The sequence below is a fragment of the Archocentrus centrarchus genome, chromosome 17, assembly GCF_007364275.1.
Source record: "Archocentrus centrarchus isolate MPI-CPG fArcCen1 chromosome 17, fArcCen1, whole genome shotgun sequence".
NCBI lineage: Eukaryota > Metazoa > Chordata > Actinopteri > Cichliformes > Cichlidae > Archocentrus > Archocentrus centrarchus.
The window spans coordinates 29,466,190-29,484,472 of NC_044362.1; the positions used below are offsets into that span (position 1 = coordinate 29,466,190).

The window sequence follows — 18,283 nt, forward strand, 5'->3', positions numbered from 1 at the left end:
TACTAGGAGGGTGGTTATTTGTCAAATCAACCAACAATGAGTAACATGGTCATCCCGCCATTTTCAGTGTATACAGAAGTTACGGTAAAGGTTACTTAGCACAACAAGCTCTAGATTTTTCTCACTGACCAAATTGTGGTATCTATCTAGGTAGCTGCCTATGCAGCAAGATAGTCCTGCAATTACAATAAGAAAAAGCACGATTCTCAACTTTATGAAACACCTACCCTATTACAGATATAATTTCACGGTACAAGACAAGCAAGGCTGAGTCTTGCAAAATTTGAGGTAAGATTGGCATAACGTATTAACATACACCCTCTTTATGGATTATTTCATCAATTTGGCACAAATGAACAGAACAGCTGTCAGGGCAAAATGCATTTGATATCCATGTTTGTTTAGCACGCGGCACATCCTGACCGCCTGTGAGATCAATGCTACTGGAACAGTCAGAGAAGAAGATCCGGTACCTAAATACAGGATGCATTAAAAAATGGTTGCAAAACTGCAGCTGTATTTAAGGTGAAGATTTTGAGGGTTTTATTACGGCCCTTTACAGGCACATAGGAAAAACGTGTTTACATAAAGGTGCATCTGCTGAGTGACTTCCTAACCCAGTTCTTAAAACCTGAGTAGGATTTTTCTTTTTTTTATATCTAATTTTCATTATATTTTTGGAACCTCAAAGTTTCCTTCAAAACGAACAAAATAATAGATTATTCTCATTATTTGCTCATTGATTTTCATGATGCGAGGAAGTCAATTTGAAGTGATGTCCAAATAGCTAAAATTCTACTGCTACTTTTCAAAGCTGTGGTATGTGGCTTACTTTTAAAGTGTTAAAACCATTGTATGGCAGAATCATTAATGGTTGTAATTGTCGCGCGGGGGAATCATTTTTAAATGTTTTTTGTTTGGAAATTTTATGCAATTATGTATCCGCTGAGTGCCATTTAGAACCACAGGGTCCTTAAAATCTTATTACAGCACTTTTAAATTACTGCTTGGCATTGCTGAGAAAGAAATATTTTTGTTCTCACTGTCCAACTACTTTCTTTAAGCAGCCTTGGGTTTCTAGTCAAAATGAGCTAATGAACAGACTAATTAGATCCACTTGGTTTGGGGGCATTATTTTCTTTGATGAATGATTGACATAATTCACTTCTCGTCACCTTTTTTTGACCTCTCTTCTCTCACTAATTGAGAAATGATATTTATAATCAGTGCGACGGCTCTTCAGTTCTTTTATCACAACTTTCAGACACACTTCTGTGTTAGCAAGTCTGATTTGCACTGATTATTTCTCCCAGCTAATGATATCTCCCAGGTTTGGAAGTTCACCGTGGCATTCCTCCAGAGGCCTGCTCTGGATAACATTCTCTGGATGACTTTTTTGTCTTTCAGTTTCCCTAATGGCCCGGCTTCAGCAACACACCTCACTTACAAGATACCTAAATGTGTTCTCCAGATGCTCTTCCTGGTGGCGTCAAAGAGATCCTGAAGACAAATGGCAGGGATTCTATAAATACCTGAAGTCAGGAGGGGAAGGAAACCTTTCCTGGGTTTACATCACTCTTCTCAATAACAAGTCAATTGTAAAGATGCCACTACTGACCATGTTTTCCATATTGGAAGGAAATTCAACAAAACTTAAGAATTCTCCATTGTCTATTAGTAAATGTTTGTTTTATTTGGACATTTTATGACTCTATCTATCTATCTATCTATCTATCTATCTATCTATCTATCTATCTATCTTTCTATCTATCTATCTATCTAGTGCTTTTCTACTTCAAAGGTAAACAATTTTCTTTTTAATGTTTTTATTAGCTGTTTATATAGTGTTATATATTGGCCAAACTATTATGTATGCCTGTGGTCAAAAACATATGAATCACATGATACTGTCCCCATATGCACCTGTGCAGAATGTCATCAGCCCATTAAATGGCAGTTCTCAGTTGTTATCCCTCCCATAGATCTTGGCAATAGACGGACTCCTCCGCCCGCTAGGCTCAAAAGCCGGTTATCACCTCGTTTATTGGTGGTGGTGGTTGGAGAAGACATGTTGGTGTGATTCCGCCTGAATAAGGAGGGCTTTCACTGTAACCTGTTAGACTAGGAGTTCTCCTTTTATTTATTTTGTCTCACTGTTTACTGTTTTTCATTCAGTGGTTCTGCCTTACTCACAGCCACTACAGACTGATTTAAATTTTTTACATTAAAAGTTAGTTTTAAAGCTCATTTTACTTTGCAAAGCTCTCGCTTTGTTAATTTTACTGCGGCACAAGTAAAACTTCAGTATTTCTTCTCGAGCAAATCTGGTTGTAGGAGTTGGGTCTCATTTAATTGCAAATATCCAGCATGTTGATGAAATGGGTCACTACACTGCACCGCAAAATATGATTACATATTTATCATACAGCTAGATAATGAGCTCATGGTGTGTCGCCATCCACATTGCCACCGGGTAACATCACCCCGACCACATTATGAATAGGAACCTGAAAATAGTATCAATAAAATATAAATGCCTTTAAATGAATAATAGAGGTGTTTGCAGTGGTGTAGGCAGGCATGCAAGAATTAACTAAGTCATAATTTCTTTTTTCACGTAAGATGAATTGAAAGCCGTAAGGCAAGCCATGCTGTGCAGAGTTGGCCACGCACCACACTTAATCAAATAAAATGGGAAAATTCTCCTCACAAAAACCACCAGTCATAACTCAAATACCTCACAGAGTCAGAGGGGTGAGCAACAGCACTGCTTCGGAGCCTATAAATCATTGTGGCAGACGGATGGTCTAACGTTTCTTCACGTTTCCTTATGTGACTAACAGAAAAAGCTGTTTTCACACACCAAACTGGACCCGGTAAGCTCCCAGATCTGAGTGCGAGCATGTGACCAAGAGGTTGCTGATGAAAATCGTGTGGCTTGGTGAGCAGAACAAGGAGTGTCATCACCTCCTGCGGTCTCTATAATCAGTGTGCTCTGAAATGGAAACACTGGAGAAACAGTGTTGCTGAAAAGGCACATTCAAGCCAGGTGTTTAACCTCTGCAGAGTCCTGCAGTTAAGTTGATCAACATAAAAAACAAGTCAGTGTCTCTGCACTGCAGCTGTACAGAAGGGTGTTTGTGTCGAGAACAGTGAACTGGACACGTGAATTTTTGGGGGCCCAGATGGTCAGCATTACTCTAGTATGTGTTTTGATGTCACGAGAAACTGGAGCCGCCGTGTTGCCTACATTCCCAAGAAAGCTAAACTCCGTGTTCAGTGTGTCAGCTGATAATTATTTGGTTAATTGCACTTGTACATAACATCATCTGAACCGACGCTCGAGGCAGGTTCTGCATTAATTGTGCATATTTCTTGAAGAGGTGTCAACACAAATTTGTTATCTCAGCTAATTTTGTATGTTAAGGACAGAATAACTGGAAAACCTGAGGCCATGCAGTATCTCTGATCAAACATTTATAAATACAATATCACATGAGCCCGAAGTGAGTGCTCAGCATGGACACATTTCTTTTTAAGAGCTGTGTTGGACTCTGTCAGAGTAGCTTTGCATGAGTCACAGTTTAGTATAATCCTTATTTATCTTACAGCGGGTCTTGGTGCAGCTCATCCTCTGCCTGAAACACGCTGATTTAACTCTTTTTAATTCAAGGCCAACCTCCCTTCTGTACTCTCAGTCAGCTGCGTATCTGGGATAACCATATTAGGGATATCAGCTCTCAATGGCATCACACAGAGCCAAGAGTACAAAAAAAATGTCTAAAATAGAGCGTTTAAATATTAATACGGGATGTTTATTATGAGCATCCGCCTATGTGACTGATGATAAGGAAGAGAAGGGATTCATTAAACAAAAGAAAATTTCTTCTCTGAGCTGAACTTGGATATTAATATTAGCATCTAACTGCACAGAGGAGTGTTTAAATAAATTAAGCAGTACCCCATATACATATTATAAACAAATGGCTGCCCCTGGTAGCACCCATTGTCTGTCCGCTGTGGATATAATTTGTAATCTGCAGAGTGCAGATGGCAGCCTTGTAATACTTTGCCCAGAGGCTTAGAAACAAAGCGGTTCGCCTCTGCTGGAATATTATCTACCATCTATAATGTTAGAACGTCTTTAGAGCACATCTGGTTAAAGGGATAGTTGTTGCCAACTTTTCCCAATCTGCCCATCCTCGATGCTTACATGCTTTTGTGAAAAGAGCTCATTATGTGCATTCAAAAGGCTCAAAAACAAGTTCAATCCTGTAATTTTTCTCAATGAAAAAGTTCTTATTAAATTTCCAAGGCTGATCATTTCCAAATATAAGAGATTTCCCTGCAATAATGAGCAACACGACACCCGCTTTAATGCTGATAAACCTTACAGAATCTAAGAAACATAAAAATTAATAGGGCTTTGACTCATTAACAATGCATTGCATAGTATCTCTCTACCTTGTCACTAAATGGAACATCCCTCAAAGTAATTTGTACTACATAGTAAAAATAAATATTTAACATGTCTTAAGGCAGTGTTTTAAATACTACATATTTTATGTGTATTCAGTGACCCTCAGATAAATTTAGCCTCTCCTCATTGACTCATTAACCTCTATTAAAACACTGTCCTTCATATCCTAATATCCCAGAGGGCTCAGCAGTGGGCCAGTACCAAAAACAAGTCCCCAGACAGACAATAGAGGGCCACAAGTACTAATCCAGCACTTCCCTCCTGTCTGCTTCCTGTTGTAACCCCCACAGGAGGGAAGTGAGGGTCTGCTCTTATTGCGAGGGGCATTGTGAGTCTTCCTCTATGAGTTCCTGTCCTGGACAATGGGAGAGTCCTGAACTGTAGTCGCACCTTAATACTAGTCCTGTTTATCTGAGGGAGCGATCTCCTCTATATTTAGTTTTTTTTTATTGGTTTAACCCACAGGGTGGTTTTGGTTTGAAAATCACAATTATGAAAGAGGAAGGACTCATGAGTCCTTACAGTTTTCCTAATTTGCAGGTCTGTTAGGTATGATAATTTAATAGGCTGCTAATATGAATGTAAACAAATGGAATTCTAGCTCCTGTAATATTAGCTGAAAACATAAATGTGATGGACCACAGTCTTTTGTCCCGAGGGCTCAAACCTTTTTGACTCATCCAGTGCCCCATTTTATTTTTCTTTCAGATTAAAGTCATTCCTGTCTATAAAAAGTATTCTGCCATTCCAAAACAGCACCTAGATTTATACTGATAGCTAAAAAACAAAAGAAACAACAAAGTGGACTCTGGCTAGACTTTGGAGTTGTTGGAGCTGTTTTTTAACACTCTCTAAAAAATGTCAAGCGGTAAAATAGTATCTAAATTACTCCATATGCTGAAAACAGAACTAAATAAGAATATATTTTGTTATGATGTGGAAAAACGAGACCCTAAAAGCCTTAGCCTAGCAGCAGCAGAACAGCTACAGGCTAACTGCAGTTTAATTTTCAGCACTTTTTTAAGCATTGGCTGTTTATTACTCTTTACAGCACAATTATTGCGTGTGGCTAAGCATTAACGGTTTCTTCTCAGCAGTTTATATTAGTTTATAACCAAATTGTATCCAACAGATTTCTTAAAAAGGTTAAAAAAACAACAACAACAAAAAAAAAAGAGTTTTACTTCTTCATTCAGTGATTGCAGGATTCTGGTGTGTCAGATTTCACTATGAATAAGAAATGTCAGCTGAGCTGGAGAGGCACGCTTCAATAAATAATGCAAGCTGGTTTATTTTTTTCTCCATCTAGTGTCCCCATAAAATGCACAGAAGTGGCACATATGAGTGAACAATATTCAGACCAGATGTGAGCAGGGTCTCAGCGGTACAGTGAAGTTCAAACTGAGGAACACTGTTTTTCCACAGAGATATGATGAGGATGCTTTCACTCTGAGATCAGACTCTGGAAATTAAAGCCAGTGTGACATAATTTCAGTCCTTCTATTCCAATTTTGAGCCTTCAAATTTGGCTTCATGGCAGCGATTATCATTACATAAACACGTGTAAATGTGAGTATTTCTAACTAATAATGATCATTTCTGATTAATGATAATTAAAAATAAGCTAAACTTTACTGACTTGTATCCACTCCCGTATGGTGTCATCTGAGGGCGTCCAGCCATTTTCCTGGTAGTTGAGACGGGAACGTTCAGGAGACCAGTTGGAGTTATACTGGGAGGATGCGCTGATCTGTTCTGAGGAAATTTCCCCAGACTCCATGCCCAGTGGCTCCATACAAGCAAAATCTGCCAAAGACAGAAAGCCTTCAGACAAAAAGCTCCACAACACAACCCCACCAATGAGAAAGTAATCATCAAGTTACTATTGTGAGTCAAAAGATGTATTAATTCTTTTACCTATAAATTTTGGTCCGGTTAGACGGGAGGATGTTTGTTTGTCGAAATCATACCATCGGCTTCTTTAATATGACTTTAAAAAGTCTATTACACACATCATTAGCTGGATGAACTGAATTTTTGGTATTTTGCTCTTGCATGCAGTCATTGCTAATGGATTAATTTATCATTAAACTCCAGAACCGGGCTCCAAAAGTTACAGTCATAAATCTGAGTCTGGTGCGAGGGGGGGGGGGACTGAAGTTTGGGTTTGTTTCAGGCAGGAAAACAAGTGAGTGTGAGTATGAGTGTGAGCAGCGTGTCAACCAGACACCATGAAGTAGTCTGTCCCAGCTTCAGTGAGGGGTCATTACTAAGAGCTACTGGGTTGGTTTGATATGGCTATGCAGACTGTGCCCTGTGTGCAGACGTATGGAGCCGAATGCCAGCAAAATACTTTAATTTCTACCAGATTGAACGACCTTTGTGATTTTGCCTTACACAGGGCTACGAATGGCTACTTTAAGCTATTTAAGCTTCAGCACTTCAAAGAATAACTTCCTACTTAATTATTTAATCTATAAAATGTAAGAAAATAGTAGAAAATTGCACATAATCACAATATACTGGTGACTGGGTCCAAAGCAACAGAAAATCCCACCATAAATCAATTTACGGTAATACCAGAATAAATAAACCCTGAACCTTTTAAAAACTGGATGCAGGTGGTGATCATTTTTTTTATCAACTGGCTGGGAATCACATCTGCAACTAGTGTTTTATCAAATTAAATTTCTGCTGTGTCCGACGTTTTTCACTCGTTTACTGCTCCGCTGGCCCTGTATAGCCATGGTTGCCAAACCTTTCCCAGCATGCCTCCACTTCAGTGGCACAGTTTTTAAAACGTTCCAAAATGTAATGTGAACAAAAATTTCACAACAACTTTTTGACCAAAACATGCATCCATGTATCCATGTCAGCTGACGTGAAAGACGCTGGGCTGTACCTTAAGGTAATACCGATTTTTACCACAGGGTGATGCAGTGAGTCAATGTAACCTTTATTTAATCAGGCTGATCACCTGAGAAATGAAAAAACTCTGTGAAAATTGGGGTAGGGCAAAAAATAATTATTAAAGGTAAACAAACTGGACAATGTCTCTTAGTTTTGTCCCTATTGCTGCCCCCGGTGGAGAAAGTTTTAGCTGCAATTTGCAGAGGTATTTACAAAATCGACCTTTAACAATGAAAATAAAATAGTTGGGTAAAGAAAATGTCTCTGCAGCATCTAAAGTGCTACTGCGCCCAAGTGTAGTGCACATTTCTGTCTACTGACCATCCCACAGTATTGTGGGATACTTACATTCAGAAGTACTCCAAAATATAAACTCCCTATTTAATCTATTATAGTGAGTAGTGCACAATTTAAGACATGGGCAATGATCTCTTTAAGTATATTCCCTATTTGCAGCTTCTAAAATACTTTGTTGCTTTTCTTTGTCACTTTCTGACATTGTTAGATACAAGATTTTAGATGCATTATAGTTAGCCTAGATTCATTGATGATAATAATAATAAAAACGTTTGTTTAGGCTTTATTTTGCATATGTACTCACTCACAAACAGCTATAAATACATAGTAACCCAGGCACACATTCCAGCTATTGTTGTGTGTGGATTCGGTTTTAATCTTTATCAGCAGGATGATCCACTCCTCTGTGGGTTTAGAAAATTCTGCAATCCTTTGGTCTTATGAAACAGGGCAAAAACAGCAGCTTGGACAAAGTCAAACCACATCTCTGTATCTGTTAGGCAGGAGTGTCCACTCTGTAACAGCAGGGCAGCGTGGGGAAGGAAGAGGGAGGGGGGTGCATAAGGAAATGTGTTTGTTTGCATGTGTGTGTGTGTGTGTGTGTGTGTGTGTGTGGGAGGGCTGTCTGGAGACACAAGGTCTGCCAGACTGACACAAACACACTACATCATTCCAAGTCCCACAAATAAACTGGGGAGAAAGTTTGCTTGCGACATCTCCTACAGGCTGCAGAAAGCTGGATATTGCGCTCACCATCAGTAGTTTTTGGTTTAATCTTGACAATATTCAGGCCCAAATCCTCCAATTCAATTTTACCCAGAAGAGTCCTCTTGCCAGAAAATGCTCTGAAACTACAGCTAGACCATAAAAAAGCACTCTCACACAGCTGATACACTAGCCCATCCCCAACAACTCTCCAGCTCTCTCACTTTTTCTGCTTCCCATCTCAGCTTAGCTCCCATCTCATCAAACTTATTTTTATTCATGAGACAACCTCTGTGTCCCCACCGCAGCAGGTATACGAGGGACAAACATCCACCCTGTCCCTGTACCTCTCCATCTAAAAAGAAAGAGAGGATGCAAACCGAAGCCCCCACCAATGTTTCAGCTGATCAAAAGCTCTGCTGGAGGCCATTGCTGATGTTGATGGCTGAGACAGAGCGAGAGAAACCCATAAATTCACTGCAGGATGTCGGCATTTGATTCCTCTCAGGCTGCAAGCAAGAGATGAGCAAAGCAGTTTGCTCAAAGAGGAGCTCTTTTGGAATGTTTTGCGCGACTGGAGCGTAACATTGGTGTGAAAATCTGCATAAAAACAACATAAAACGTTTAAAGTAGTAGTTTTTAATCAGAAAGATTTCAAACTGGCTGTTTATTAGCATTTCAGCGATTTCATTATCTATCTGAAGTTATTGACATGCATGCCGCCTCTCTGGCACTTCATTATCTCGACTGGTCGGGTCTCCTGGTCTTCATTAAGCTCGTGGAGACAACAGCATTGGTATAGTTTTGCTTACAAAGCCATACGGGGGTAAACTCCCTTGTCTGTGTAACGTCTCACTGCTGGAATTTTCACTCCTCTGGACGGCTCCTTTTTAGGATAGCCAGGACATTTTTTCCTCACCCTTATTTTGCGCCTTGTTCATGGAAAAACCTTCAGCGCACCATAAACCTGGAGACTCCACGGGAGTGTTCAAAGCTTTGAAAAGTGCAACTGCTAATCTGATTTGCTTTATTTTTATCCCATATGTGTTCATATTCATATTTGATTTAATTTTTTTTTTTTAAACCTTGGAATGGTGTGCTTTATCGGTCAGGTCTCCCTTGAAAAAGAGATTTTGATCTCTAGGTGCTTCCTGGATAAATAAAGGTGAAATAAAATAATAAAAAAATAAATTCAACAACTGTTAAGTCTTCTCAGCTGGTGTTCTCAAAAGGTTTACTCAGTAAAAATCCCCTCTCTTTTCAGAGTAGTTAAGCTGCTCTAAAATGTGTCTATGCACCCTTTTGGTAAGTGCTGAATTACCCCCTGCTGTAGGAGCAGCTAACCCTGGTGGTAGAAATTGGAGAAAAGACAATGTGATTTGGTGAGAAACTTTGATTCAATCTGCTGAGCCTGGCTGGCGGTCTGTAGGCTGAGTAATTTCCCATGTGTACGTGTATATCTGTGTGTGAGCCTTTTTCTAAACCCAGAGCTGTTGTCAGACATCCTAAAAAAAAAAAAAATACGGCAAGTAAAGTGATTTATTGTTACTGTTTAAACACCAACTGCCGTATCTGATACATTATCACACTGTCTTGGATGCTCACCATCAACATCACATACAAGCTGACAACACCCACATCTTCAGCCCATGGCAAAAACAAACAACAGGAGTAAAAAAAAAGAAAAAAAATATGAAGATAACAACTTTGACCCCTCTGGTGAAATCTGTGATTTACATGTTTGGTTGCAGAAATATTTCCCTTAGAGTGATTGTTGGGTGTTTATCATAATATCATTGTTGGAGTTAAAGGGGTTTAAACAGAGCTTTAAAATGTGCTGCTCCTCAACTCCTAAACCAAGAGACTTGTTTCTGTTTACAAGCCAACATGGACTCTGAATAATTAGTGAAAAATGGACATGAACTTTTCCTGTTAGAGGTGATTCCATTTTCTCAAAAGCTCCAAAAATATCTAATAAATGGCTTGTGATCTTGGTCAATAAAAAAAATTGTGTGTGACCATTTCCAAACCTGTTTACACTGCCTGTCACGACTCAACAAATCATTTGGGTTTTAAAATAAAAACTAACAATGACCACTGTATGCAGCTGATCCATCTCCAGCTGAAGGCTAATCTTAACCTAAAATACAGCCTTTAAAAATCAATTTAGAAAAGCAAACTGAGAATTTTACATTCACTTCTCCCCTAAGTGCCACAGCGGGACCTTAAGGAAGCTCACCTCTGAACACATACACGCATTCCTAAAGAAGGGTGACTGGGGTCAGGGTTACCAGAGTGCAGTAAGCATCCAGGGCAGCAAAACTTAAACCTCTAAAGGCATTCCAACAAGGTCATACAGTCAAGTGATTCAGACAAACGGCTTCTGTCCAGAACATGTGGACATGAGCAAACATGAAAAAGAACAACAGCCAAGCACGGAAAACTCCTGATGGTGTCCTCATGTGTGAAACTGGTCCGATGGACTGTTCAGAAGGAGAAGATAAAAGCAAAAAGTGGGCCAGACGTAATAAATTTAAAAGCAACTACGGGATAAGTTTACATTCACATGTCTGATATTAACAGTTCATTAAAAGTCGAGTCGTTAAAGAACAGCTGTCGCAAACTCGTACTGTTGGTTTTATGATCCGAAAACGTGTCTCTGGGAAGCGGTCGCTTACATATACAAGACGCAGGACTGACTGTATTTAGTGTAAAGACTCAAACTTGTACTTTCAGACTCCCAGAAAACAACTATCAATAAACCACATGACAATTCAGCAGTGATTCCCAACCACACCCTGCTGAGTCACTGCATAAATCTGAGGGGTTGTAAGATGATTAAAAAAGTAAGAGAATATATCTCAGCTCCACAGCAGACAATATATAATATTTCCCACATCTCTGCACTGGTCTTGTTAAATACTACCGGGTTTCAGGGGGCCATAATGTATTAAAGTAAATGAGTCTTAGATGGGAACGCTCTTTGAATGAGCTGTCAATAGAATAAATTGCCTTATCATAAAATAAGCCAAAAAGTTGGGAAGCAGCGTATTTGGTCCATTTGTTAGACTTCAAGCCACAACAAATGGACTTTAAACTGTAAAATGCGACAGCTAAATGTAGCAAATATTGATCATCAATCATTAACTTAATTATCCAACTGATTTATTCCAAGAAAATTGTCATTTTATATTGCATACTTTTGTTGACTGGGAGCTCTTTTTTAGCGGCTTAATTTCTCTCTTTCATATGATGATTTTATATAATTATTAGCTCGATCATTCTCAGCCACCTTTGGGGGCGTATCCCATTTTGACCTCAGGACTTTCAGGCCATACTCAGCACAGATGTTCCTGTATATGATGCCAGCCACTTGGTTATGGTGTTCCATGTATCCCCTGCCAGCTAACATCTTGCACCCTGCTGTTATGTGCTGGATTGTCTCAGGGGCATCTCTGCACAGCCTGCACCTGGTGTGGCAGACCACAGCTTCTATCAATTTTGTGCTTAAATGTGTATTAGTTTTACAGGTGGAGGTCTCTGAGAGCTGGACAGGGCTGTAGAAGGTCCTTAACCCATCAGCAGGACCGGTATCTGCTCCTTTTGTGCAAGGAGGCTGAGGATGAGCACTGCCAGAGCTACAAAAAGACCTCCAGCAGGCCACTGGTGTGAATGTGTCTGACTAAACAATCAGAAACAGAATTCATGAGGGTGGCCTGAGGGCCTACCATCCTCTAGCCCTGTGGCCATGTGCTCACTGGAGTCTGATTGGTATTTTCCATAGAATACCAGAATTGGCAGGTCCACCACTGGCGCCCTGTGCTTTTTACAAATGAGAGCAGGTTCACCCTGAGCACATGTGACAGATGTGAAAAGGTCTGGAGAAGCCGTGGAGAATGTTGTGCTGCCTTTAACATCGTTCAGCGTGACCGGTCCATAACAATGGAGGGACGCACAGACCTCTACAGGCTAGGCAACGGCACCCTGACTGCCGTCAGGTATCAGGATGAAATTTTTATCCATTGTCAGACTCTACGCTGGTGCAGTGGGTCCTGGGTTCCTCCTGGTGCATGAACAATGCTCGGCCTCATGTGGCGAGAGTATGCAGGCAGTTCCTGGAGGATGAAGGAACTGATGCTACTGACTGGGTGTCACGCTCTCCTGACCTAAATCCAATAGAAAGCCTCGGGGACATTATGTTTCAGTCCATCTGACGCCACCTGTCTAGGAGCTCAGTGATGTCCTGGTCCAGATCTGGGAGGAGATCCCCCAGGACACTCATTAGGTGCATGCCGCAGCATTTTCAGTTATGCATTCCTGACACATTACCCAGTCCATATCAGCAGAATAAATTTGATAGCTTTCATTGTTTGATAGTTGGTCGGACAAAAGAGCTCATATGTCGACACTGCCTTGGACTTTTCATAATTAACTGGCTTTTTTCCAGATAAAAAAGGTTCATAAAAATATTAACTGAGGAAAACAATAATTAAGTGCAGCATTAACCTTAACTACAAAACGCTCTAAATCCAGGAAAAGTCACATAATTTCCTTCATTGGATGCGTGTCCTCCTGAAGGATAAATTCTGCTTGTCTCACCTCCAACACAGAGGTCAGAGATCAGACACTGGACAGAGTCTGGTTCCTGTAGAGCTAGAAGAGCTACTGCCTCTTGCTCAAGGACAACTAGGTCGAGTTGAAACTTCACATTCGCTCATATTTACTGTGAGGGGTCTGTTTTTGTTCTATTTGAGACCATTGAGATGCTGAAATAAGTGAACCAGATGACAGCTCTACCTCCCCCCGCATCACACAGTCCCTTCACTAATCCAGCTGCTCACCCTCGTCTTCGTGTCCTGGGGGGAGGCTCCTCTCGCGGATGGTGTAGTTGGCGGAGAATCCCTCTCTAGCGATGGCGTTGTCAGTGGTGATGGTCATGGACAGGATGCCCGTGTAGGAGATCACTCGGCCCGGGGACGTCTGGCCGCAGTATCTGCCAATGTGAGGGCCCACTGGGAGGAGAAGGGGGAGGGGAAGAGTACGGGTAACAGGGAGGGAGAAAGAAAAGGATGTCAACTTCATCACTCATCACCCGAACAGAGTGCTTTTTTAATTTCCATTGCTGTCATATTACAAATATTACATGACATCAAGCAAAACTGCTTGCTCTATTTTGTGTAGAGCTCAAGTTTCTCTGATTTTGATTAAGAAAAGCTTGACTGTGCTCTGAACAAATACAGTTTGCAGCTGATCTCCTGTCAGTGACAATCTGCCACCTCTCAGGAGTGACATGACACCTCATGGGCAGAAATAAAGGTGAGATGGCAGGCAGCAGAAACACTCATTTCCACCATGTATTGTTTTGACACTCACTGCCCTAACACTATATATAAAGTGCATATACAGGATCATATCAGGTGCAGCAGTGAATAACTTTTGTCTGGAGTCAATGCAGGATATTTTATTCTACTATCACACCTGGAATTAGATTTAAACTCATATCACATGACATCCAATTACAACAATGGCAAAAAAAAAAAAAATTAACTGCACTTCTGTGAGAGAAGTAAAGTACTGCAGCTATATTATATTATATTTCATATATATATATATATATATATATATATATATTTTTTTTTTTTTTTTAAAGGGATCAGCTATAGTCTAAACCCCCCAGAGGTTGGTTTACAACACTGAGTGCAATTTTGAAGGCATTTCCAAAATCCTCAGCTTTTTTTCAGCTTTACATGAACAAATGTTTCAATTTCTTTCTACAAATTTCTTACAAAGTACAATATAATTACCAACACTAATTATGAGGAAATATATCCAACAAACAAACATCTATTGAAAGCCCTAGGAAAATATGTGTTCAATTTGCTAGATTAATTCCTTTTTTGCATAAAAATTACAATTTTTTTTAAATGTTCAGCTGGTTTGCTGCTCTCTGATTTGTGGTATACAAGTAATAACTGAAAGGAATTAATTAGAAGTGTAACAATAGAGTTAGCAATCTGTGTGCATAACAAATGTTTGTGGTTCTTTGAGAAAAGTATTGCAAATTATTAGGGAATTATTTTTATACCCTTTTATGTTGTCCCTTGCATCAGTCTCTAGTCATGATTAGACACAGTTCACAGTTCGATATAAAGAATGCAGTTATGAAGGCAAGAGTTTTGCATTTGATATCTCCAAAAAATTGGGTCGCTAATGTCAAAATCTACACGGCTCAACAGTGAAAAATATGCATATTTGATTTTAAAGTGAACTGTCCCTTTAAGAGTACTGTAGCCAGTAATGACATAACCATGCCAACATGACATATTCTAATTGCCCAGGCTTACAGTTAGCCTAGGGCTGGGGTCTTCACCGACAACAATTTAGACCTCAGAAAGTTAAAGCTCCTGAAAAGCATTTTAAAACTATTTTTTCCTACTTGGCTAACAGAGGGAATCGGCACCCTCTGGATTTTTTTTGCTGGGAATTTCCCTTTCAGAAAAGGAGCTGTTCGTAGTTAAAGATTCACACAAACACCCACTGTAGCAACATGTTGTTTTAATGTGCAGCACACGGTGACAGATTGTCTCACGTCTAAAGGCTTTGAGTTCCACATCCACAGGTGGTTGCCCGTTTCATCCTGTTCTTATCTGTGAGAAGCAACATGAGGCTTGCCGGCTGTTTGGTGGAAATCCTGCGCGGGGAGCAAGATTCAGTTTTATGCTATGCAAAAATTAAACTTTACTAACAACTTACTTCAGCCGTGGAGGCAAACCAGCCAAAATTAAACACGAGGCGGGCTCAGTGGGAATGCTGAGCTCTACTCTGATGGATTATGTTTACCAGTTACAGTTTAAAGCAGGTAGTTGACAGCCTGTGACGGATTACATTTTTTAAACTATTTCAGCTGTTATCGGAAGGGTTATGAAAATGGTTTTGCTGCAAGGTTGTCAGTTGATGCAATCAGCCCCCCCTGGAAGTAGAAACTCCTGCAGGCAACATGGCTCCATATACATCTAAGGAAGTGGTTATATCTGAAGTAAATGTCAAGGAAAAGTGAGGAAGAAAATTACATTTCAGCACTCTTGACGTCACGAATGATCCGTTAGTAAAGTCTGAGAATCGAGACCAGCAAAATAAACCCTTTTTTTTTTTTTTTTTTTTTTAAATATATTGAGCTATCAGAAAAAACACAAAAGTAGCTTTTTTTTTTTTTTTACTAAAATATTTTAAGTTGACCCAACCTAAAATATTAACTTTATGAATGCATCGTACCATCAACAAAAAATCTGAGAAAACTGTGTGTTGTACTTTCCATGGTAGAAAAGGACGCTGTGTAAGTCTAGATGGGGTGTAGTCATATTTTGTGCTTCGGGCTTCAAAATCCTGCCAATCTTCCCAAGAATTAATCAAATGAAAGAAATTAAAGAAACAATATAATGTAAACATGTCCACATAAAGCTCTAACAGCCGCCTCTGATCCCTTTGAACCATCCCCTGATCCAACATCATGTGTGTGAGAGACAGATAAAAAGTGCTGCATGAATGAATGTAGCTTGTATAAATCAAATTCTGCTGGAAGCACCAACTCTGGGCAGTGCATTACGATAGTAAAACGGTCAAACCGCTCCTTAGTTCTTTTGGGTTTTCCAAAATTTCGGTCACATCTTGTAGCCTTTCTAAAACAGTTGGACAAACCCCAGGAACTAATGAAAGCCATGAAATGTGTTTAAAAGCTATGATAAAACTAAGAAAGTCCACATGGCAATAAGAATCTTTCATCAAAAAGATGAAACGCTTGGATGGAGTTATTTACTTGGTAATGGCTGCACTGCTGTTGTGAGAGAATACGTGAAAAATCTTTACTGAAGAATTATAAAATAATCAGAAACAAAGACCACTAGGTGTTTTTTTTCTAATTAAGTCCAGTCAGAAAAAAGGGGGACTTGTTTTTGAACAACTGATTTACGGCTCAAAAAAGAAAAAAAATAAAAACCCAAAAATGTGCCTAATAAAAATGTTTGATGTGCACATTAACATTTATTGGGATGTAGAACTGCATGCTGGTCTCAACCCTGCTGCAGAGATGCTTTGTTGTCTGCTCTGACACACATTTGGCTTTAACATCACCCACACACATTCGCACGCACACACATGCATTCATGCAAACAGACACACCTGAACACACACACACACAGATATACGCACAGATCATTTGACAGGAAAAGCCCTGGCATGTTATGTATACTGGCACGGCTTAAAAGTGTATGTCACTGCCTGTATACCTGTGCCAGTCTTTGTGTCCCTCATATTCCCATGCCAGTCTCCTCCTTGGCAATAATCAGGGAAAGCTTTGGGCACAGCAGCAAGTATTGTGGGCATCCTGGCAGCCAGCGCAGGCCTGTCCAAGGTATGTAGCTCTCACGATTATATGCACACTGTACGGCTAATTAGACAACAATAGAAGCTGAGAAATGCCATCCAAGTGAGGGGAGGAGTGTGAACAGAGGGTAGAGCAGGTTGCGTCGCCGTCATTCATGTGCAGAGAGCTGATTTTACAAATGTGGCCGGTGAAGGAACAATGAGCAAGCTGCGAAGGAGTCTCACCACCATTTACTTTCGGCGCAACTGACCTCCACGTGTGCAGATTCACAGATGAGTTTCAAGCAAAAGACACAAATGAGTATCAGTTTCTGTGTGCTCCTCATATCTCTGCATGCTTGTGACACCTGCATTCAGTTCTTTTGAAGTTCAATGGTGTTCATAGGCAGATTTTTTGGGCTCTAGCGAGGGAAGAGGCCGCTATCTGCCACTCCAGATTCATATGATATTGATCTTATAGAGTAATTATATTCATCAAAATACTCCTTTGATGCATAATCAGCAGCCTGACTGGACTTGGGATGTGTTACTCCAGATAAAAACAAGCCTGGACACGTATTTCATATGAAGATAATTTGTCGTGTATGGAAGAATTAGAACATGTGTTTTGTTTCTGGGGAGCGTGACGTAACACAGAGCGAATTACCAAACTGGAACAGGAACACAAGTATGAGGGAATGCTTAATTTTCAACATATTTCAGCTCAGCAACTTTGAAGAAACTTGTCGTATTTTGAAGCGATGAGAAAATATACTGAACTCAATTCTGCATTAATGTGACTCAAAAGTCACATTAGTATAGTGGTATCTAGTACAGAAACTGGACATTAAATGTTAAGGACAATGAGGTTTTTTTTTATCCTGCACTGAGTGTTTCTTTTCATTCACCTCTTTTTACTCCACTCTGCCAATCAAAAGATAGAGAAAGATGCACATATGTGCAAAGTCGGCACATGCAGTACGTACTCCTGTGTGCTTTTCCTACTCCCCTTCCTCATTCTGCATCTTGCATTTGCAATTATCCATTTATTTTTCACCTCCATCACTCAATCCCAACTCACCTCACCAGCAGGGATGGCATCCATACTTGTTTTCCACGTTCCTCCTCCCCTTCACCTCCACATGTCTCTGCCTGTTTTCTGCCTGTTTTCTGTCAGCATCCACAGGGGGAAGCTGCCTCAAACCCTTTTCATCTTCGTCTCCTCTGCTTCACAACTCTGTATCTTGTTCCTTCATTCCCTTCACTCCTCTGCCACTTTTCCTCCCAATTTCCTCTCCTCCATCTACATCTGCATCCCAGTTTTTGAACCTTGCTTATACCTGTGGAGAAGCAGCCCTGTTTTTTTTTTCTTTTATTTCTTTGCACGTTTATCTTTTTACCAGTCTGATACAGTAAATTTTCTATCTTTTCTAGATTTTTAAGCTATAAAAATGTGTAAAAAGAGGACTTGGAAATTCATAAAACACAGAAGTTAAAGCAACAAAAAGCTGTAAACATGATACTCTCCCTTCT

At 40.0% G+C, this 18,283-nt stretch overlaps 1 protein-coding gene across 4 annotated transcripts in view; it reads right to left on the reverse strand.

Moving 5' to 3' along the window:
- The window catches only part of LOC115795750 (neuropilin-1a-like), a 91,511-nt gene that overhangs the window by 36,847 nt on the left and 36,381 nt on the right, over positions 1-18,283 (reverse strand). For all 4 annotated transcript variants that reach the window (XM_030751812.1, XM_030751810.1, XM_030751811.1 and 1 more), the window contains exons 5-6: positions 13,234-13,404; positions 6,120-6,286 (exon numbers count right to left, since the gene is read on the reverse strand). In XM_030751812.1, coding sequence (XP_030607672.1) covers positions 6,120-6,286; positions 13,234-13,404 — 338 coding nt within the window. The remainder of the gene's footprint in view (positions 1-6,119; positions 6,287-13,233; positions 13,405-18,283) is intronic.